The sequence below is a fragment of the Setaria italica genome, chromosome II, assembly GCF_000263155.2.
Source record: "Setaria italica strain Yugu1 chromosome II, Setaria_italica_v2.0, whole genome shotgun sequence".
Lineage (NCBI taxonomy): Eukaryota > Viridiplantae > Streptophyta > Magnoliopsida > Poales > Poaceae > Setaria > Setaria italica.
Genome location: NC_028451.1, coordinates 4378223 through 4402136, shown reverse-complemented (window position 1 = coordinate 4402136; position 23914 = coordinate 4378223). Strand labels below are relative to the sequence as shown.

Genomic DNA, 23914 nt, shown 5'->3' with positions numbered 1-23914 from the left:
TCGATCCACGTCCCAACTAGTATGGACGTGAGATACAACGAACTGTTGGAGAAAGTACGTTGATTGGATTTGGGAGCACTACTCACTATCACCATCATGAGATCTGCAGAAAATTATGGCTCCAAACGCCTACATACAGACCTTTCACAATCTATGGATCTTGATGGTTTTCTCCTGTCGCCTCCCAAACCTACACCTACATACACAATCGCTGCAATCAAACACTCTATCGATAGATGCTATCTGTATTCTCTCAAGCTAGAGTTCATCTATTATGATCTTTCAAAAGCAAATGCACTACACAAGCAACACTCTGTAACCCTTTTAAATTTTTAATTTTCCTCAGCATTTCCTTAATTTGCCTTCCAAGATATATCTATATATATCATCTTGTTAATCACCGGTAGAAAACTCACATTCCATCCACCTCTTTTGTCCCGGTTAATATTTAATCCGTAACTAAAGGTTCACCAACTAGGACTAAAACTCAGCCACTGGCGGGGGGCGGGCGGCGGGCGGGCGGGCGCAATGCTTTTTTTTGTTTTTTTTTTTTGAAACTTTTTAGTCACGGTTGGTAACACCAACCGGGACTAAAGGGGGTCCCAGGACTAAAGGACCCCTTTTTGTCTCGAATAGTTAATCCCGGATGGTTTTTTGGAGAGATTTGGCCCTTACCAACCGGGACTAAAGGTGAATTTTTCACCAGTGTAATGATACAAGAAGAAAAACAAGTAACTCATGAGTCCTATAAGGAAGAGTAACATGCGTGTGTAGGTAAATAAGCTAATAGATCAAAAATATGAGTTAATGGGTTAACATTACCTCCTTACCAGTAAGAAAAGATTACCGGAGGTCACCGATAAACGGGTTTATCGGTTTTATCAGAAATCTACCGGTTTATCGGATTGATTTTCAGCCAAAATTTAAACAAATTGTTGTCTCGATTTCTCTAAAAAGTTACATATTTGTTTCCAAACCATTTAACATAACAAAACTACATGTAATGCCACTGAAATGACATAATATCACAAGTTGATGAGGGTCAACCAGTGAACTGCATGCGAATTCAACTAAAAATTAAAATTTAGGTGATAAAAAATATTTTACCGGACCATGCCAATAAACAGGATTATCGGATTTATCGATATTTTATCGGCGATAAATTATTCCCTTAGGCCCCGTTTGGATCATTGGAATTGAATTCCATCCTAATAATCATAATTTAGACACAAATTGATTAAGCTAATATAATTGTATGTGGAATATAGTTGTATATTATAGTTGGTGATATGGGAGAGATACTTGTATGCTGCACTTCTACTATAGAGAAGCGAGTCTAAGAGCGTGCTATAAGAATTGAATTCCATCTAATAACCATAATCTATAGAATCAATTTCCATCTCCCACCCCATGAATTTAAGATAGGCTTATATCTAAACTTTGGAAAGTTGTGGAATGCCACATTCCAACATAAATTAGCCTACTCCATTAAATAGATTCCAATTCCTTGGATCCAAACGGGGCCTTAATGTACAGTAGGTTGAGCTAGCCAATAGGGAAAAAAAAAGTGCAGGAGCACTGCGATGTCATTTAAGTAGAAAAATCAAGCAAAGTCTCACGATAGTTGATATTGCATAAACTGATAAACTCGCACAGCAGGCACTCTGAAAGAACAAAAGTTAACACAGTTACTAGGGTAGCTCAGAGCCTCCACATGCCCTCTTGTGACGCATTCATTCGCCACCGATCTTCAAAGAAGCGCCAATTTCTTTCTTCCCAACCGTTCCGGCCTGCAGTATAAAAGAGAGCCGCAGCCTTGACGCGCCTTTGCTTTGCCAAGCTCGTCATCTCGCTTGCTGCCACCAAACCGATGACATCCAGGTCGTCCTGGCTCTCGGCACTTGGATCATGGCCAGGTGTTGGCTGCAGACACAAGCAAAAGCGAAGGCTGGCCTGCGCAGGCCAGGGACGACCTGTCGGTGACCCATGGACCTGCCGGTGGAGGAAAAGGGATCGGACGGGCCCAGCGACCGTGGCGCAGACACGACGCTGGCGGATGGCGGCGGCGTGGGGGGCTGCAGCGGCCTGCGCCGGGAGCGACGAGGAGGGAACAAGTGTCGGGAGTGGGCCCACCAATCCCGTTGGCACTGAAGTCAACGCTCTCTCTCTCCCTTCTTATAACTGACACGGGCCGGCAGGCGCGGCTCCAGCACAGCCAGTTCCTTCGTCACGCCGCTCAATCACTCCCCCGACGCCTCCGCCATGTCCCCGCCTCCTCCTGCGTCGCCGGGTCGCCGAGCCCCGCCGGCGCTACGGTTGACGGAGGAACCACCGCTGCCGTTCGCTCTGCTGCCTCCGAAGAAGCGGTGGGCGTGGCTCTGGCGGAACCAGTCCGAAGCCACCGACCCCGTCCCCACTCACACACCAGTCCTGTCCCAGATCCACGCGACCCCAGCAGCTGCAGGCGCCGCCACCACCAATCCCCTAGCCGCTCCAGCGCTTCTAGCTGATGCAGCAGCCTCGTCACCTGCCGCGGGCCAGAAGCGCTCCTCCCCGCTGCCGCCTCTGTCCGGGGATCACAAACTCCACGCGCCGCCGCCGCCAGACGCGGACGGGAAGCCGTCGACTCCACCGCCGTGCAAAAGGGAGCGCAAGGTCCTGAGGAGGGTGCGCAAGGTCGTGAGGAAGATGGTCCCCAAGGGGACGTCGTCTGCCGCCGCTCGAAAGGAAACCATTGCGGCCGACGCAGCAGCTTGGGCCGCCGGAGCGTCACAGTTGCAGGCGGTGGATGAGGCGGTGACGGTGGCGGAAGAGGAGCTGGAACCCGGAGAATTTATACCTGAGAAGACCGCCAACGATTGCAATAATTCAGATGCTGCACGTCAGCCGTTGCTGGGTGAGGAGGAGGCAGCGGGGGAAGAAGCAGCCGTCGTCGCCGGTGAGCCTGAGGCGGCGGAGAAGAAGCTAGTGAGCAGCAACCAGGGTGAGGAGAGGGGGGTGACGACTGGGCGGCAGAACAGGATGAGGGAGGTGTTCGTCGGCGCGCTCCACACGGACGCAAAGGAGGAGGACGTCCGGGCGGCGCTTGCGGAGGCCGGCGAGATCACCGAGGTCCGGATGATCATGGATGCAGGGACGACGACCAAGAACAGGGGCTACTGCTTCGTGCGCTACCGTGAGCCCGCGCAGGCGAGGAAGGCCATTCAGGAGCTCGGCAGCGTCAAGGTTGTGCGCGCTTCCATCGTATATGCATGGATTCATCTTTTATTTGATTAACTTACATGAATTCATCTTTTCATATATAGTTACTATCCAAGTCTCATTTCTATCAAAAAAAATGGGTGTATTTATTTTTATATAATAACCTAGCTTATTAGATGAATTCATCTTTTTATAATTAAACTGAATGAATCATTTCTCTACAAAATGGACGAATTCATTTTTTATAATTAGCTTAGATTTAGATATATTTTTTAAATTAATTTGGATTAATCATTCCTCTCAAAAAATTGGATGAATTCGTTTTTTTACCGCAGTTCCCAGTTCCCACACATGTCAACCATTTTGCACTATGTGCTTTTTATCAATGGTATATAATTAATCATAGAATTACAAAATGGGATTTGGCGCTATAAAAATGTAAATATACCCATTTCATGGAAACCAGATGCAAAACAATGACACAAGAAATCACTACATCACATTTTGGGTTCTTTTCAGTTTTTAGCATTAGATGGAATGGACAGGTAACTCTTGCCACTGCCAGGTCTCAATTTCTTTGCATATGATCGAATCCTTGTTACAGATTTGTGGGAAACCATGCCGAATTCAAGCTCTGGAAGGCAATACTGGCAAAGCAAAGATAGCTCAAAGTGAGTTAATTCTCTTCAAATAATGTCGAGCCATTTTGTTACTAGTTCATTTCTCATTATCTACCTAACTCATAGTTACCCATCTCACTCTCTGTTGAATATATGTTTCTGTTTTATCAAATCAGTCTGGCCATGCATATAAGTATATAACCGCCATGAATTTTATGTCCTTGGTCACATTATAATATTATATCTATTACTTATTATATATGTAGTTGTAGTATTCCAGTGAATTGAATTTGCATATGTGATGTTGATTTGTATCTGTCCATATTCCTTGTAGTGCCCCCCCCCCCCCCCCGCCATCTTAATTAAAATTGATTGTATAATGATGGTTTGTGGGCATCTCTATTTAGCCTTCCCCCATTTGCTTGTGACTAAAAGCCTTTATTGTTGTAGCTTTTGTTGTAGCTTATATTCTCACTAGCTTTTATTTTCATACAAGGGGTGAACACCATTGGACTCAATAAGGAGCATATTACAAATGACTTTTCATGTTACAATAGCGTCATCAAAACAAAGTAGTCTCCAATCCAAAATATAGCTATTTTTAGAGTTTTACAGAAAGATTAAGGAAACGGATAAAAAATTACATTTGCCCCTAATCGACAACACCGTAGTTAATTCAGCTGCTTGTCCTGCTCACCATGGTAATCTCGTGTGACCTGCCATATAGGCTAACCACTGCCACAATATTGGTTTGGTGTGCAAGAAAAATCAACAGGCTCACAACTAACATCAGCACCAATAAAATTTCTTGCCACCACAATTCATGTGCGCCCTTAATTACTTGATGAGTACACAAGCAGCCACACAAATCAATTGGCAGCACGTACCGTGTAAAAGAACAAATTTACGTCACCAATATCATGCATATTTTTAGAGCAGAGCTACAATTTGAGGGCACAATTGAGCACTAGATGCGGTAGGGAGAGGGGCGCAGTCGGCATGCGGTGCTGATTTTCTTTTTTCCAATACGAAGGCCGTAGGGAGAGATAAATCTGTAACGGTACTTTGAAGTGGGTTGGGAATTCAAATCATAGTTATATTTGGAAAAAAGATTTAACCCTTAATGTACCTAGCTATATTCTTGGATGGAGGGAGTAGTTGTTTTTGCAATGCCTCGATGCTTAAGAGTTTTTACACATCTATTTATTTTGTGTCTATTATCTTCTCCTAGAATTTTATTCATTTTATGAATAATCAGTTCCCTTGATGAATCATTTTCTGAAATAGGTCTGAAGCACTCTTCGAGTTATTTGCTAATATGCAAATAGTTGCAACTTGCAAACAGTAGTACTGGATGGTTCTGTGTTTTAGTTATAATCTAATCTTGGCAAAACCTCTTCTTTTGATGATAACTCTTGGCTACAACTTCTGCTAGCCCCTGTCATTATGTAGATTTTTATTATTTATGTCATGGCATGGTGCATTAAACATATAATCGGCAAATCTAAAGTATCCCGTAGTGCTCCTTTTTGCATTCAGTGGAACCTCACTTTTTTATGCTTTGCCACTAATGTTTCTAGATCTATGTTTAACCTTAAGCCAAACTTCTGATGTTCTATTTCATCCCTGTAACAGGAGATCCTTTTGAAGATTATACCCGCAACCCTCGTGCTAGGAGCGGGAGTAATGCATATGCTATGGAAACTTCAAGGTAATCCAAAATTCTATTCTATCACCATGCATATCATCGTATGTATATGTCATCCTGCATAGAGTAACGGATTCCTTCGCGATCCAAAATTGCATCTTGTCTCAGCTATGGTGCAGTGCCCCATGCTATCGGTGGATATTCTCCTCTATATCATCATGGCAACATTGTGTTTCTGCCAGGTAAGTCTTGCAGCCTATCTCGTTCTAATGTGTCTTTGTCGTCTGCTGTTCCAAAATATATAAGATATGCTGTTTTTGCTACCAGATTCTAATTTTTATGGACTAGCAGAACCATGGGGCGGGATTCCGGTATACTTTCTCATCATGATACTCTCTTTTTGTTAAGCAAATGGCACAGTGTCTTTCAAGAGGAGTTCATACAATTAACGTCTAAGCATTCATCCCTTATTCCATTTTTTTCTATTCAGATTTCATTGCCATCCAAGTTGATCACTAGCTAATTGTTCTACCTTTTGTTCAGATCAGGCAATCTGGTTCTAACAGACCAGGGCAGCCACATGGAAGCAGACGTTAACATAAAAGGTAAGTATATATGTCTTGCATACATCAGCTTCATGCAGTTTAGAATTTTGATATCTTATTTCTACATATCGTATTGGACTTTCACAGGCCTACTGCATTCAAAGATACTCTGTGACTTGGGAGGTAGAAGACTTGCAAATAAAGAGTCGGAGTTCTAGGCGTGACTATCTGTATATACATAAAAAAGCCAAATTTCAAAAGGATATACTTAGTTATTACATAGCTTATTATGCAGTGAACTAATTAAGCATCCTGTACAACATTATGTATCCTTTTCAAAGCACATATATATCGATACCTTTGAATTTCGCAGGGAACATCTTAGCAATATATCACAGGAAAAAGTGAAAACAAGAGTAAATTTCATATTAGTTTTGCTATAATATGATTGGGTTGAACATTTTTTTATCGGAATGAAGATTCTTAGTTGAGTCTTTATAGCTCAAATGAAAAATTTATGGCTACGAGGCTTTTAGTTAAAAGTCTTATCCTCAAACAAGCCATTTCAGGAGCAGTGTATTTCCTTGCTTCTTTTTTTGCTTCAACCAACCCACCCGAGGAAAGTTATGACAGATAGCTGGCTCTGTTTGTGGATTAGTGAATGACAAACAAGAGGGGAAAACCAGAGTGCTAGCTTTAATTGTTCATGATGCTTAGCTTTGATTATATGAGTCCTTCTAAATAGCTGTGCATGTGTTCATTACATTTTCCATGGTTAAAAAAATTAGAGGTGGGGAAGGCCAGGTTGGTTGATCTGTAAAAGATCTTTGAAGTCAGAGGCAAACAGCAATGTGTTATCAGCGTTCAGTTACAGCAATGTACTTGGGCTCGACCTACAGATCAGATGGCTCTGAAGGAGTAAGAAGTCAATGTACTCTCTTTCCGCGCTGAATTGCATTCCCTTAGCTTAGAGCTTGGTGCATATGTCATCCCTACACATGTCTTTACTGCCTCTGATGATGCACCCTTTCGAGTACAACTCATTCAATTTAGCATGCAGGATCGCAGATTATCGGCAGATCAAGCTATGTGAAATGTGTGTCCATGCAAAATGGGCGCACTTGGTCCTAATGATCCATATATGCAAGATATTTCCCTGATGCTTCCCATACCTAAACATGTGCACAGTGTTAATAAACAAACAAAAAATAAACATGCCCCATGTTCTTCCGAAGCTTGTGGCAAGATGAAGGTAGAGCCATATAAACTGTGAGCACAACTTTTGTCCGTAACCAATAGCTACCACAAGAGAAACTTATCGTGCTCACTTTATTCTCCTTCACACCTGAAGCATCAATATGTATACAACTGATGCTGAGGAATTGGAAGCAAGTAAATAGCTAGAGTTATATAGCTCATAAATAAAGAGTAGGTTGATATAAGTGTAGTATTTCTGTGTAGCTGAGTCATTTATTAGTGTGCTAACATATACTCCCTCCGTTCTTAAATATATGATGCCGTTGACTTTTTTTCATTTGTTTGACTACTCATCTTTTTTTACAAATAGATAAACCTACAAAGTTAAATCTAAAGTACTTTTGACAATAGACATAATAATATACATTTTATTTTAGTTAAGTAACTCGTTCAATAGATATTGGTGGTCAAAGTTGGAGTAAAAATTCAACGGCGTCTTATATTTAAGAACGGAGGGAGTACGACGGAATGAAAAGCTGAAAAGCACATAAAGAAACTTACAAGTGCCGAGCACGCACAGTCGCACACTGCTATTTACTTCATGAAATCAAACTGAAGAGCGAGAAAAATGTTTTTAATTATTAGCACACTGCTATTTACTTCATGACATCAAACTGCTATAGCGTCATCGTCAAGGGAAAGAGTGAAGGAAGAAGAAATGAAGAAAGCACCGTATAGTAGGGGTATAATGGTATTATATTCGTAGGTCTCATGGAAGAAGGGAAGGCCAGTAGTCCAACACACAATTAGATACATCATTGTATCGAGCCAATTCCATTGATTCGCTACGGCAAGGCAGCCAACGAGTCGAGGACGCGCAGCACGTGAGCCCCAGCGAGATGGTGACGGCGACTTGGCGAGGTGTCAAGTAGCAGGAAATCCTAGCAGCAGTGTCATCGCATTAGAGTCACTTGACTCTACTGGGTTACAGATACAAAGAGCCATACTTCAAAAAGATATGCTTAGCTACTTAGATTATAGCCAGCAACTAATTAAAAGTCCTCTACAACATTATGGTGATTCCCTGAAGCCATGCAAAATTGGTGCACTTCCTCCTAATCTGTGCATTGGTATTTCCCTGATGCTTCCCATACCTAAACATGTGCACAATTATGATAAACAAATTACACAACATGGCAAGAAGTAAACTAGAACCACAGAAACTATGAGCAGAACTATTGAAAACTTTTGTCCATACGAGACCTTCTTTTGTCCATTTTGTTCTCCTTCACATTTGAAGCCTCTATCTGTATATATACCGATGCTGAGGAAGCAAGTAGAGAGATATGCAGCTCATGAATAAAGAGTAGGTGAGGACTTGTGTAGCTGAGTATTTTAAATCATATCAACATATATAAGAGTATTTTCTGTAGCTGAGTCATTTATTGGTTGGCTGGCATACACGATGGAAGGCTAAAGATACTACTGAAAGAAACATACAAATTGATCTCCATCATGCGCACTGCCGTTTCAAGAAGTCAAGCCAAAAATCTTTCACTAGAGAGAAATATTTTTACTAGCGCAGACCACACAACGATTACATATTTTAGATTGATCAATCATAGACTGGGTCAATTTTTCTTCTATAGTGAAGTGTATAAACTCTCTGCTCTTTACAACGATTTTTGAAAAAAAAAATTATGAAACTTATTTTGCATAAACGAAAACGCTGAGGTCAACTACCTACTGTTAGATGTATATGTACTGTTGGTGATTTACCTTTTCTATTAGGGGGTTTTCTGTATATTTTCCCCTTCTTGTACCTGTATATATATGGGCCTAGAGCCCCTGTTATGAATACAAGTGCTATTCCTAACATGGTATTAGAGCCGAACTAGGGTTAGATTTCTTCCCAATCTGCCTTAGGGTTCCTTTTTTTCCCCGCACGTTGCACTTGCGTGCTCTTCTTCTTCGTCAGCTCCGCCCGCCGCCCGTCTGGCTCTCCACCCGCCGGACTCGTTCTCGTCGGCCTCGTTGCCTGCTCTTCCCCCGCCTTCTCCGCTCGCGCCGCCCCGGCGCCCCGCCGTCCTCGCCGCCCGCCGCTTGCGCCGCCCCGGCGCCCCGTCGGCCTCTCCGCCCGCGGCGCCCTGACGCCCCGCCGGCCTCTCTGCCCGCGCCACCCAGGCGGTCTCGCCGCCCGCCGCCCGCGCCGCCCCGGCGCCCTGCCGGCCTCACCTTTCGCCGCCCGCGCCGCGCCGCCGGCCTCGCCGCCCGGCGGATTTGACGCCCGCGCTGTCCCGCCGCTTGCGTCGCCGCCTGTGCTGTGCGGTGCGGTGTGGTGCGCGTGACCGGATAGGACTCCTGAAGGAGTTTGGTCCTTAAAAAAAATAAAAAAATAAAAAAAATAAAAAAAATAAAAAAAATCTATGCGCCGCTGCTTTGTATTGTGCACGTGCGTTTCAGAAAAAAAAAAGAAAAAAAAAACTTGCGCCACTTTTCTTCTGCGCTCTCGCCGTCGCCCGCCGCTGTTTTACTTGCGCTCTCGCCGTCGCCATGGCTCCTTCGGCTCCTTCGTCTGGTGGTGTCCCAGTGTTACGTTGCCCGGTCCTATTCAATGGCAACAACTATCGCGATTGGGTTCCTCGTCTACGGATTCATATGCGTGGTCTTCGTCTTTGGGAGTTTCTTACTGGCGAGTTGCCTTGTCCACCTCGTCCTACTGCTCCTACATACCCGGTGCTTCGTGAAGCCAATGATTCCAGAGAAGGCTACGGCTGAAGAGATGGATCGGTTGCTTGCTACTCATGATACTGATGTGGCGAAGCTCCTTGCTGATTATGATGATGGCCTTGCATCCTATGAGTCTCAGTTTACTGCATACCGGACATGGGTTGATGAGGATGCTCGAGCTGCTTCTATTCTCGTTGCTAGCATTGATGACAGGGTTTCGGCTGATATTATTGAGCTTGATTTTGCACATCAGATGTGGGCTTTTCTTCGCACACGTTATGAGCCTACTGGTCAATCTACTTTTCTTGCAGCCATTCGTCAGGAGCAGCTCGTTCGACAGGGTGATGGTACCGTTGATGATTTCTATGGTCAGATTTCTACTATTTGGCGCCAGCTCGACACTCTTAGTCCTCCGTTGTCTCCTAGCACCTGCCAGTCTTGCCTAGGTCAGCAGCAGGCTCTTGAGCTTCGTCGCACCTACGACTTCTTGACACGTCTTCGGGATGAGTTTGAGCCCCTTCGTGCACAGCTGCTTGCTCGACATCCCTGTGTCTCCCTGATGGAGGCTCTTGCTGCTGTTCGTAATGAGGAGACTCGCCCTCTTACTGCTGGATTGATGCGATATTCTTCCGTTTTGGCTGTCAGCTCCTCTACTCGTCCTGCGGTGCCTTCTTCCGAGAGTTGAGGGGGTGGTCTTAAATGTGATTGGTGTGGCAAGGATAATCATGTGGAGGCCTTTAGTTACAGGAAGAAGAAGGCTCAGTCTCGTGAGGGTCAGTCTCGCCGCGGTGGACGTTCTTCACAGGGTCCTAGTGCTCCTGCTGGTTCTGCTCGTTCTTCGCTGGGTGCTAGTGCTACTGGTGGTTCTGGTTCTGGCAGTCCTCAGAGGAGTTCTTCTGGTTCTGAGACACAGGAGATCATCAGGTTGCTCAGTCGCCTTGTTACCTCTACGTCACCAGGCGCTGCAGGTTCTGTGACTCAGCCCTCTGCACCTATAGGTTCTGCTGCTGCTTCGCAGTCTTCCGCTTTGGGATCACCTTCCACGTCTACTCCAGGTATTTGTCCATGGATTCTTGATTCTGGTGCTTCGTTTCATATGATTCCTGATTGCACCTGTCTTTCTTCCATACAGTCTCCACCTGGTTCTCCTACTGTTCATACAGCCGATGGTTCTTCTCTTCCTGTTGTCGGACATGGCACTCTCCTATCTGACTCTTTTCATGTCCCTAATGTTTCTTATGTTCCCGATCTGACCATGCAGCTCATGTCCGCTGGCCAGCTCACTGATCATAACTGTCGTGTCATTCTTGATCCTGATTTTTGTTATGTTCAGGATCGTCGCACGGGTCAGCTGGTTGGTACTGGCCCTCGTCGTCGTGATTCTCAGCATCTTTGGGAGCTTGACTGGCTTCGTCTTCCTTCCGCTGCGCTCGTCAGTCTAGTTGGCTCCGCTTTGGCTGCTTCGTCGACCGCATCTTTTGATTAGTGGCATCATCGCTTGGGTCATCTATGTGGCTCCCGTCTATCTAGTTTGATTCGTCGTGGTCTTCTAGGTTCTATTTCAGGTCATGAGTCCTTAGCTCAGTGTCAGGGTTGTCGGTTGGGCAAGCAAATTCAGCTTCCCTATCATTCTAGTGAGTCTGTGTCACAGCGTCCTTTTGATCTTGTTCATTCGGATGTCTGGGGTCCTGCTCCCTTTGTTTCTAAAGGGGGCCATCGATACTATATTATATTTATAGATGATTTTTCTCGTCATACATGGATTTACTTTATGAAACACCGTACCGAGGCCTTATCCATCTACAAGTCTTTTACTTCTATGATCCGCACTCATTTTGACACTTCTATCCGTGTCTTTCGTGCTGACTCTGCTGGCGAGTACCTTTCCGTAACTCTTCGTCAGGTTCTCTCTGAGCAGGGCACTCTTGCTCAGTTTTCTTGTCCTGGCGCCCATGCTCAGAATGGTGTGGCCGAACGCAAGCATCGTCATCTCCTTGAGACTGCTCGTGCTCTTCTGCTTGCTTCTTCTGTTCCGCCTCACTTTTGGGCTGAGGCTGTGTCTACAGCCACTTACTTGACTAACATTCAACCTTCTTCTGCGCTTCATGGTGAGATTCCTTTTGAGCGTCTTCTAAATAAGGTGCCTGACTACTCTAGTCTTCGTATTTTTGGCTGTGTGTGCTATGTGCTTCTTGCACCTCGTGAGCGCACGAAGCTGACTGCTCAATCTGTCGAGTGTGTTTTTCTCGGCTATAGTTCTGAGCATAAGGGATATCGTTGTTGGGACCCAGTTGGGCGTAGGATGCGGATTTCTCAGGATGTTATTTTTGATGAATCTCGTCCTTTCTATCCTCGTCCTTCTTCTGATGTTTCCCCGGCGTCTTTGGTCGATCCCCTCTCCTTCTTAATATTACCTGATACTTCTATTGCTATCACCCCTTTATCACGTCCTCAGGTGGTCCCCCCTGTAGTCTCCTCGCCTACTCATCGTGCTGATGTACTTCCCCCGGAGTCTACTTCTCTGGAATGTCCTACTGATTTTTCTGTGAAGCCACCGGTGACACATGTCTATACTCGTAGAGTTCGGCCTTCTGATGTGCCATCTTCTTCTGATGTGCCATCTTCTATTGTGCCCTCTTCGTCTGATATGCCTTCTTCTCCTACTGAGGCTTCTTTTTCAGAGGATTCATCTCCTGAGCCACTTCTGCGTCGTAGTCATCGTCTTCGTAGGCGTCCTGATTGTTATTCTCCCTCTGCTTATGCTGCCACTATTCTTTCGGAGCCGTCCTCTTATCGTGATGCTCTTCCTCATCCGGAATGGCAACACGCTATGGCTGAGGAGATTGCCGCTCTTGAGCGCACTCACACGTGGGACCTTGTTTCTCGTCCTGCCAATGTGTGCCCTATTACATGCAAGTGGGTGTATAAGGTCAAGACTCGCTCTGATGGCTCTCTTGAGCGCTATAAAGCTTGTCTTGTTGCTCGTGGTTTTCAGCAGGAGCATGGTCGTGACTATGATGAGACTTTTGCTCCAGTTGCTCACATGACCACTGTTCGCACCCTTCTTGCTGTGGCCTCTGTTCGTGGGTGGTCCGTCTCTCAGCTTGATGTCAAGAATGCCTTTCTTAATGGTGAGCTGCGTGAGGAGGTCTACATGCAGCCGCCGCCTGGGTATTCTGTTCTTGAGGGTATGGTTTGTCGTCTTCGTCGCTCACTTTATGGGCTAAAACAAGCTCCTCGTGCTTGGTTTCAGCGCTTTGCCTCCGTGGTCACTGCTGCTGGGTTTTCTGCCAGTGCGCATGATCCTGCCCTGTTTGTACATACTTCACCTCGAGGTCGGACTCTTCTCCTTCTTTATGTTGATGATATGATCATTACTGGAGATGATTCTCCGTATATTGCCTTTGTCAAGGCCCGTCTCAGTGAGACGTTTCTTATGTCTGATCTTGGTCCTCTTAGTTTCTTTCTTGGGATTGAGGTTTCTTCTATGCCCGAAGGCTTCTATCTGTCTCAAGAAAAGTATATTCAGGACCTTCTTGATCGGGCTTCTCTTACTGATCATCGGACTGTTGAGACTCCCATGGAACTTGATGTTCATTTTCGCGCCACTAATGGTGAACCCCTTGAGGATCCCACTCGTTATCGTCATATTGTTGGGAGTCTCGTTTATCTTGGTGTTACTCGTCCTGATATCTCTCATGCTGTGCATATTCTGAGTCAGTTTGTTTCAGCTCCTTCTCATCTTCATTATAGCCATCTTCTTCGAGTCTTACGTTATCTTCGTGGGACCATTTCACGTCGTCTATTCTTTCCACACTCTAGTTCCTTACATCTCACGGCTTATTGTGATGCTACATGGGCTAGTGATCCTTCTGATCGTCGGTCTCTTTCTGCATATTGTGTTTTTCTTGGTGGTTCCCTTATTGCTTGGAAGACTAAGAAGCAGGTAGCAGTTTCTCGTTCGAGTGCTGAGGCTGAGTTGCGTGCTATGGCGTTTGTGACGGCAGAGGTGACTTGGTTACGGTGGTTGCTTAAGGATTTTGGTGTTTCCGTTTCTGTGCCGACTCCTCTTTTGTCTGACAGTACCGGAGCTATCAGTATTGCTCGCGATCCAGTGAAGCATGAGCTTACTAAGCATATTTGTGTGGATGTTTCTTATACACGTTCACAGGTTCAGGATGGGGTTATTGCTCTTCAGTATGTGCCTTCCGAATTGCAGCTGGCTGATTTCTTTACCAAGGCCCAGACTCGTATTCAGCATAGATTTTTCCTCTCCAAACTCAGTGTTCTTGACCCACCATGAGTTTGAGGGGGGGTGTTAGATGTATATGTACTGTTGGTGATTTACCTTTTCTATTAGAGGGTTTTCTGTATATTTTCCCCTTCTTGTACCTGTATATATATGGGCCTAGAGTCCCTGTTATGAATACAAGTGCTATTCCTAACACCTATAAACCTGTGCTATTTTCCAATTGTAGTTTATTTGAGACCTTCTCCTATCTCAATATGGCAGCCACAGAAATCCCCTAGCAATCTATGTTTTGCATATGATCTGCTGTTTGATATCAGACTCGATCTTACACTACAGGAAACTGGAATATCTCTGTCGTTTTTTCACATCATGAAATTCTACAAAAATATTTCCCCATTGTAGGTTTTTACAATCCTCTGTGGGCGGAGCTTAGTGATGACAAAGGGTGCACTTAATTGTTGATTCTACCACTCAAGTAGGCAAGTGTGAAGGAAATTCTAATATGACTCACCTTTCTAGCATAAAGTTAGTCCCCATTTTTCGTTAAGATCGGCAGCTCTTCTTAATAGAACACAACTTGCAGTGCAAAGTTTATTAGTCGACAAGTAAATTTAATTTGCCCTTCAAAATAATAATACTCTTTCCCTATTATTTTTCAATCAATGGTGACTCTAATTAATGAATGCCTCAGAAGCATCAAGCATGTAGTTGAAGACAGCATTCACATTCAAGCACGTGCAAACATCATTACTAGGAAAAACGTCATTAGTACCGGTTAGGAACCCCTTTAGTACCAATTGAGATAACCAGTACTAAAGGGTATTAAAAAATTTAAAAAAGTTGAAATCCCCTGTCAGCCCCCACCCCGCCCATCCACCTGAGCCTCCTCCACCGCCCGAGACCACACCCTCCCGCCGCCGCAGCCACCAGTGCCGCCGCCGCCCGCCAGCCCGTGCGCAGCTGCCGCTCCTTGCCCCGCCGCCGCTTCTCACTGCCACAAGTGAGGGGCGAGCAAAGGGGGAAGGGAGGGACAACACTCACGTTCAAGCACGTGCAAGCACTCATCTAGCTGCTACATGATTATTTCCTGATGCCTCCCAAATCTGTAACACATGATATAATAAGCATGCATACCTACATATATTTCCTTAAAAACAACGACAAAAATATAGAAAATCAAGCATGACACTGCTTGTTATTGTCCACATCGGTATCCTATATGAGCATCCCTTTTGGTCACTCTGAGAGTAATATATACTGCTCGAGAGAAACACCAAGGTGGGAACTAAAAGCTCATAGTAAATCGATCGATAATCATGCACAATAGTAGGTATTGAGCGGGTTATGTATCAGTATGAATGTAATAAAGATGAGGCGATGTGTGTGGCTTGTTGCACGATGTGATCAAATATAAGATGCAGAAGACAGATTTTTTATAATTGCATACTGCACCAAAAACACAAGTACAGATTTACTAGAAAGTTTACAATTCATGAAACCGTACTGAAGGTTACTTTTCTAGCAACGGTCTCTATAACTCGTCCACTCAATAATTTGTAAATTAAATATGAGCCCATAATCTTTCCATTTGCCCAAAAAAAAAACAGAAAGCTACTTGCCACACCATGGACGTCATGGGTGTTGCCGTGTGTCATTGACCCAAAAAATTGTGGTAAAAATATTTTGACCCTGTGAAGCCCACTTGTCAGTGTCTACCCTCTTTTCTTTAGCCGCACCTGCACTCTAAAGCTCTATTCTCTGCTTGGCTCTCTCCTTGTACCCACACACTGCACAAGAAACGACCAGTTTTTACTTCGTGCCGTGTCTGTTTGATCAAGAATCAAACAGTTCTTTCAAATCATTCAAGAAAGGAACCTGCCAGAACATACTATACGGTATGCATGGCTGAAAGACCACAATGCAACGAGCTCGAAGCAGCTCTAGGTGGGAAAGTAGCAACGGAAATCAGCTACACCGTCATGGGCAACTTCTCCGTTAGCCATATGCCTGGGAGGGAAGTACAGCAGCACACCACGTCATATACGTTAGTTCAATGACTGGCCTGCTTGGTTCGTTTCCATGGTCTTGTAGGCTATCGAGGTTTACTGTGCTAACCACAACAACCACTCAAGGTGCTCTGCTGTATAATACTAGTCCTCTGCGATCTCAAGATCGAATTCCTCCAGACTCTCTACAAGCATTTTCCAGTAAACCACCATACATTTACCCAATGTCTCCCATCCTTAGATCATAAATGTTGTGACAAACTAAGTCATCATCTGGCAGGCTCTGTTTCTTTGAAAAACCGTAATGGGAGAAAGAAAATGTCATGATCAATGTTAAAATTACAACATACAAGAATGGACATATATCAATTCTAGTAAATCGACTATATTGTTGTCTGAAATCATTCAAGTTATTGTAATCATTCTAGTACGTTGGATGGGCTTGTCATAGAATAGAGTATACTCTTCCTATATACCCTAGTAAGATCTAGCTCCCTTTAGGAAAAATCTCTGAAATGTATTTTCGTTTCCATCTATTCCTCATTCCCATGAGACATTTATATATGTACAGCAGGATGGTGAGTTAAAGGGTTCATAAATCGAAAGAGTAGGAGTCATGTAACACATGCTAATATTTTGAATGATTTGTTGACTTGATGTGTAAATATTTCACTGCCAGGAAACATTCTAGCAGACTTTTACTGCACATAGTATCCTCAAAAGAGTCAAGCCTGGTGAACACCAGCATAGTATCCTCATCAGAACGTAAACCTATGCTGTTGTGATAGACACCAGAGCTGCAATGTGGTTCTACGCGGCAAAAAATTGAGTAGGATGACACAAATTTATTGAAGGAAGATAATTTTTCATAATTTTTGGGATTTTCTAGATTTGTTTTCTATTTAAATTTCACCATTCAGTTTTAGCCCATTTAATTTGCAGCTAACATGCACCCATTGAAGTCAAGCCGAAGGGTACTCTGTTTCTATCTTTGTGCATAATTTAGCGACCCACTCAAGTGCTTCTCTGACATTAGAGTACAAGCTAGTTTATGCGTAGACAAGGACAGGATAGATTCTTTTCAACTCGCGGTGCTCAAGAGAAGAGAATGAGGGAAGAATGTTCACATAACTTGATGAGTGTGTGAGAAGGCAGTACTTATTAGAGTTGATGCCATGGATATGATGCACCTGTATCTCTCTCATTATGCTGCTGTCACCATATATTGTTTTCTCCAACGCTGCAATGCAAACACTACAATCCTCGTCTACCTCCCAAGGAAAATGGCTTGTGTGAACTTCACCTGCCCAAGTTAATGTGTCAAAAAACAGAGTATATACTACCTGGGGAAAATATCAGTGGAAACTAAAAGGATAATAATAATCATGCTGAAGGTCCGTTTGGTGCTTCATGAGTCACTGTTATTACTACGTACTGAATGTGACTTAGTACTGCGGTTAGTCGTAGGCTGTGGTCGAAGATAAGAAAAAGGCAGAGTAGCGATACTGGATAGGAATTTTATTGATGTGTAATGGCTGCTATATTAACAGATTAGCTAAACAACAAGAAAGAAATTAAATTTAACTTTATGAACTTGGTCACATTCGTAAGTCGGGTTCAAGGTTATTTTCTAGCTAGCTCATCCAATTAACTGTCTAATGTAATACTAGAATGAGCAGTACCTGGTGGTTTTTTTAGTAGTATCTAACTGATGGTGAACTGTTCAGGTTCTGGGATCGTAACATTTTAGAGGAATACTATTGGACAGAATTTCAACCCCCACGGTTCAGCCAGGAAGAGTGCATGTGAAGCTGTAAACAAATTCATACGTGGGCTTGAACACTCCGTTTCATTATTATCTCCCTTGAAAAAAAATAGTTCAATGTCAACTTAATATTTGTGTGGGAAAATTTCCACCGCAACATCGAACACATGTTTCATGCAATGTTCCAAACAAATCAACGTAGTTGGGTTGGGGTTGAGCTTGTACGGGGAAAAATATTACAACATGAAAAATCGACAGCTAAAACATCAAAAGCCAACTATTGCAACATCGATACATCTCAGAAAATTAACCATGCAACATTACAAAATGCATTTATCTGCAACACCCGTGCATATCTATAGTACTTGCAACATCCAAAAATCTCTACTGCGGCACCATGACATACCTATTGCAACATGACCGTCGCTAATCTTCAGATTAAAAGATCTTCAGAATGCTCTTCTCGCCGCACCTCCACCTCCATCTCGACCACCACTCCCTCACCTGAGGGCCACCACCCATGCCGAAGCAGCTCGCGCCGGTCATCAACACTGCAGGGCTAGAGCTGCCCAAGGCCGCGCTGCTCGCCTGTGACTGGACACGGTCCAGAGAGGGCTGCCACATGCTGGGAAAGGCGGCCGGGGAGAGGCGCCGCTGCACACCAGTAGGAGGCGCCCCGCGGGCTGCCACACCGCGGGAGGCACCGCCGCACGCCGAGGGAAGGCGGCCGGGGGAGGCACCGCAGCCGCGGCTTGCCCGGTTGCGCTGGATCCTGCTCCCACCGCCGTTTGCCCGGCCACGACTCGCCCTGCTCCGGCCAGAAAGTCCACTGGTTGCCGTTGGCTTGTTGGATTCGCCGGGGAGAAAGCGACGCAGGAGAGAGAGAGAGAGAGAGAGGTGAACGGGATGAGTAGTGCGGAGAGGAAGGGGATAAATATGGCAGCCTGCAAAAGGATAAGAATGAGAGGGGGCGTGAAATAGTCATGCGGCTGCGAAGCGTCCAATATTTTGCGCACACGTCGTACGCCTCCTCCTTAGCATTACCGAAAACATTTCGAAACTTTAACATGGCAAAGGATTTGATGTATAAATATCTAGATAATGTTTTGGACTTCTGTTGTTCCTATAGCTAATAACCAATCAGTCTCTTGTATTGACATAGTTAGACAGCATATGTATTAAATTACGATTACTAAAAGCGAATATTTCATCTTGCGTCCTTGCATCAAATTTCAATATGCATATCCATCTAATGTCGCTACTGTTTTTCCTGCAGGCTTAATGAAGACATACGACGTGAAGAATGGGTACTACTTGTTTCGCATCACCGCAATATCATCGATTCAGCGCTTTGTGCCTACTGCGGCGCGCACGAGGATCAGGATCGTATCATCCTGCACTGTGCACAGGCAAAGCGCGCCCGGCGCGCCATTGGATGGGCCTGTGCTCCTCACCTGGCGTCCTTCCGCGATCTCTGGCATATACCAGAGTTCCCTGACGACGCCTCACTCAAAGCACGCTCCACCATTGTCATCTGAAAAAGATGTAAATGCCCTGATGATAAAAACTACCTGAAAGCTCGAATCTTTGTGGAAAAAAAAGTTCAGTTACGTTAGTCACTTAGTTTCAGCTTATCAATTGAACAAAACCATCAAATTCTACCAAAATTAAACAGTTTTTTACTAAACCCTATGTACTACGCTTACATCCTTTATATGTACAACATATTTTCCACCCTAATTTCCTACCCAACCAGGTCACGGAACTCCCCTGCCCATGGGCAAAACTCCAATCTTTTCCCCTCCCACAAGCACCGGAACCCTTGCACAAATGGAACACATATACCGTGCGGAGCCATGTCGCGAACCCTGACGACGTCCCTCCCACTGGAATTACCGCGGCAGATGGCTGCCGGCGATGCGCACTTCCCCTGCTTCCTCCGAGCTTTTCGGCCACGATAGTTTGTCAGTTTGCCGCCGCACATCTGGCTTCAATCGAATTAAATACGTCTCAACCAAGCCATGATCCAGTCTGACATGAGACCTGGCCCGTTACTGTGCCACGCTGGCTGGTATATGGGTCGAGGTGGCAAGGCAACGTGGGCTTCGGTGGGCAGATTGCAAACAGTCCGGCTGGGGGGTGGGCTTCTGCAACAATCGGGCTTATGGGGGGCAATATCAACCCGGGGCTGACTTATGGGTGGGTATATGAAATTTTGCCCCAAATAAACCAAACCCCATTGCTCTCCCAGTTTTTCTTCTTCTTGGTGCCGAGGTCTCTCACGTTGATTTCTTTTTGGATCACTTTCTTGTCCCTCCACTTTCTTGTTTCTTGCTGATATTTGTCGAGATTTTCTGCTGCTTGCGGTATATCAAGCTCTATCATATCTTTTTTAACCTTTTTATTATCTGCCTTAGCCATGATTTTGAGCACTCTCCTCCTTTCATTCTTGATTTCTTGATGCCTCTCAAACCTGTGCTGTTCTTGTAACACCAGAGGTGTCTAGCATGCTCTACTACTTCATTCACAGCCATGAAGTCCTATCTCATAAGAAAAACTACATGAAACAACTAAAAGGTCGTTGACTCTGCTATATAAACACAATGAGATGTGAATGCCTAGAGAGAAACAGCTAGGGTGTCCTTTATATGTCAACTTTCTTGAGGTACCTCACCAGCATTGCAGGGTTTGGTTAGTTGCTTCTCTCTTCTGTCGAATTTAAACAAGAAATAAATGTGAGGCTAGAGAAAGAAGCAACGGGTTGAAACAGAGCGCAGTAATGAAAATTTGCAAATCTCTTCTTCCTACTTAAAAAGTGCTGGTAGCTCTTCACTTCACCACCCCTGCGTTTTGCTTTCCCCATTACGCTACCGGATACCCTCCCAGCCTGCCATCGCCCATGCCGCGCTGACAGGTGGGCCACACGTGCACCGCTCCCCTTGGCGGTCCTCGCAATAACCGTTTCATGCGCAGCGCTGCCCCTGGATCCTCCATTCACATGGCGACGTGCTCCCTCCCTGCTCATGGTGGCATGGGGGCGCAGCCTGGTGAATGGCGGTGGGGTGGGCTCGGAGGAGAGCGGCCTGCGTGGAGGGTCTGGCCGGGCTAGGCCCAGCCCAGACAAGACCCAAGATGAAAATAATTAAGAAAAAAAATAATTAATAACTCGTTTGCTTTAGGATTCATGCTAGTTTCGTGCAAAAGACCACAAGAACAAAGCTCTTCCAAAAAACATGGACTAACGCGTGTATGTTCTGTTTTAAATAAATGCGAAGACCTATAGTTCAGATAATAGTAAAGAGTCTCACCCCTCATATTGGTAATAAAGTGGACGCTTCTGGGACCTTTTTCTCTTATTATTTCGTGTCTACTCTAGCTGATGATCTTGTTCATTTGTTTTATTTTTTTGTTAATCTTATTATTTCGCGTCTACTCTAGCTGATGATCTAAAGAACATGAGATTAAACTAGCAAAATGTCAACCGATACCTTGCGAGATTAATAAGTATGATCGAGCTGCAACAATCTTCAGAGTTTCCTTATTATTGTTCTAGAAATTAATCTATAGCTTGATCTACCTCAGGGTCAGGGATCTCTCCAGATCTCAGTCCTACTGATTTGCACCGCACCACTGGTTAGCACGATGCTGCTCCCACCACCAATGATCAAGCAGGCAACGACGTGACCATTACATGATCGAGCTATGGTTTCAGTTGTGTCCAAGTAATATTTTCCTAATGCCTTCCAAACCTATATGTTGCGATACCACATGCAGAGTTTGGTGACATCCCAAGATGCTTACTAGTGATATTCCCAGAACAACAACTACAAGGAAAACTAAAAACCCAAATAAAAATTGGGTGGACACGACTATGATCCAAGTTAGCCCCTTATATACACACACACACATTCTTTAGTCTCCTCTGTTTCTCCATTATTGCCTTGTCGCCGCAGATGCAGAACAATAGGTGTTGTATAACTTTAATTTTCATTGGTTTCCACTACTGATGAAGGTGTGTTAATTGACTCATATATTGTAGTTGGTAGGAGAGCGTTTGATAAGAAAATTGAGACATTATTACTAAGGGTATCACAAATATCGTTTGAAATAATGTCTCAATACATAGGTAGCACTCTTGAAGTCGGTCAGCACATTGTAGGTGTAGTTGTGAAGGGCTTGTGTACTGTTGCATTTTACATAGGCCTGCTAATGGGTTGAAACCCACCCCAAATCCATCCCAACCCGCAATAAATTAACTCATTCACCCACCCCACGCCGCTCCATAATTTTATTGTGTAAACCCAACCCAACCCGCCCCACAAATTGATATAACTCGTGAGTTTTGTACATGAACCTATAAGTTTATACAAATCTCATGTTCACACTTTAAAATTTTGGAAAAATTGACCAAAATTTGTTGTAGATGAATTAGTTTGACAATCCGCTACTCTGTGCAAAGCAGTGCGGCTGGACTTATATGTGGGGCCCGCGTCAAGAGTCGGACCCTAAAATTAAAACCTCACGTTCACACCTTAAAATTTTGGAGAATTGACCGAAATTTGTTGCAGATGAATTAGTTTGACAGTCCGCTACTCTGTGCAAAGTAGTGCGGCTGGACTTATATGTGGGCCCCGCGTCAAGAGTCGGACCCTAAAATTAAAACCTCGCGTTCACACCTTAAAATTTTGGAGAAATTGATCGAAATTTGTTGCAAATGAATTAGTTTGACGGTTCGCTACTTTGTGCAAAGTAGTGTGGCTGGACTTATATGTGAGCCCCGCGTCAAGAGTCGGACCCTAAAATTAAAACCTCGCGTTCACACCTTAAAATTTTGGAGAAATTGATCGAAATTTGTTGCAAATGAATTAGTTTGACAGTTCGTTACTTTGTGCAAAGTAGTGCGGCTGGACTTATATGTGGGCCCCGCGTCAAGAGTCGGACCCTAAAATTAAAATCTCACGTTCACACCTTAAAATTTTGGAGAAGTTGACCGAAATTTGTTGCAAATGAATTAGTTTGACAGTCCGTTACTCTGTGCAAAGTAGTGCGGCTGGACTTATATGTGGGCCCCGCGTCAAGAGTCGGACCCTAAAATTAAAATCTCGCGTTCACACCTTAAAATTTTGGAGAAATTGACCAAAATTTGTTGCAGATGAATTAGTTTGACAGTCCGCTACTTTGTGCAAAGTAGTGCGGCTGGACTTATATCATGGCCCCATGTCAAGATCCGAAATGTGAAAGTTAAACCTATGAGTTAAATCCATACAAATTCAAATAAAAAACCACTTTCAACCCGCCCCAACCCGCATTTCTGATATACCCAACCCATTAGATACTAAAACCCATTTTAACCCATTCAAACACACCCCACGTCACAACCCGCCCCATAAAACCCATTTCAACCCGCCCCACTAGCAGGCCTAATTTGACAACATTCTTATAAACAGAAATTGGAGCCTGAAACATTTTCAATTCTCAACATTCTTACATCACAGTAGCCAAATCGAATGATCATCAATAATACTAGAAGCGATACGAGTGCTACTCCAGTGGTCAGTGCCATGGAGTCAGCTTGCATTGGTAGGCACTACGTAAGAAAGCAACAAATGTGACACTATATTTAGTGACGTGAGATAAAAATGCATCACTAGTTCAGCATTAGTGATGCGGGTTGTAGAAACGTGTCACCTAGGCAAACCGCAATGACATATTAGTGACGGCTGCTGTTGAGACACATCTCCACTGTTAGACGTAGACTCATGGTGATCGATATCTTTAATACGCGTCACTAATGTGGTTCCTTATTAGTGACGTTATTCCTTTTACCCGCGACCCTAGGACCGCTTGCTTCATACGCATGAGCGATTGAGCGCATGTTGAGTTCATGAATCCAACAAGGCTACATAAGCCATGTAGTCATTTGCTTTGAGGTGAGTTAGCAATACACAGA

At 44.4% G+C, this 23914-nt stretch overlaps 1 protein-coding gene across 1 annotated transcript; it reads left to right on the top strand.

Moving 5' to 3' along the window:
* The first annotated feature begins 2262 nt into the window (after positions 1–2262).
* On the top strand, positions 2263–6232 carry LOC106804143 (nuclear localization sequence-binding protein). The gene is made up of 5 exons (XM_014804678.1): positions 2263–3225; positions 3806–3872; positions 5457–5532; positions 6013–6074; positions 6162–6232. The coding sequence occupies exons 1-5, from the start codon at positions 2263–2265 to the stop codon at positions 6230–6232; spliced, it is 1239 nt and encodes a 412-aa protein (XP_014660164.1).
* Positions 6233–23914: the final 17682 nt, after the last annotated feature.

Excerpts from the sequence above, each read along its gene's own strand:
- LOC106804143 (XM_014804678.1), top strand. The coding sequence starts at position 2,263 with ATGTCCCCGCCTCCTCCTGCGTCGCCGGGTCGCCGAGCCCCGCCGGCG. Across the intron at positions 3,226-3,805 it reads AGGAGCTCGGCAGCGTCAAG|ATTTGTGGGAAACCATGCCG; the intron begins GTTGTGCGCGCT and ends TCCTTGTTACAG. Across the intron at positions 6,075-6,161 it reads AGCAGACGTTAACATAAAAG|GCCTACTGCATTCAAAGATA; the intron begins GTAAGTATATAT and ends GGACTTTCACAG.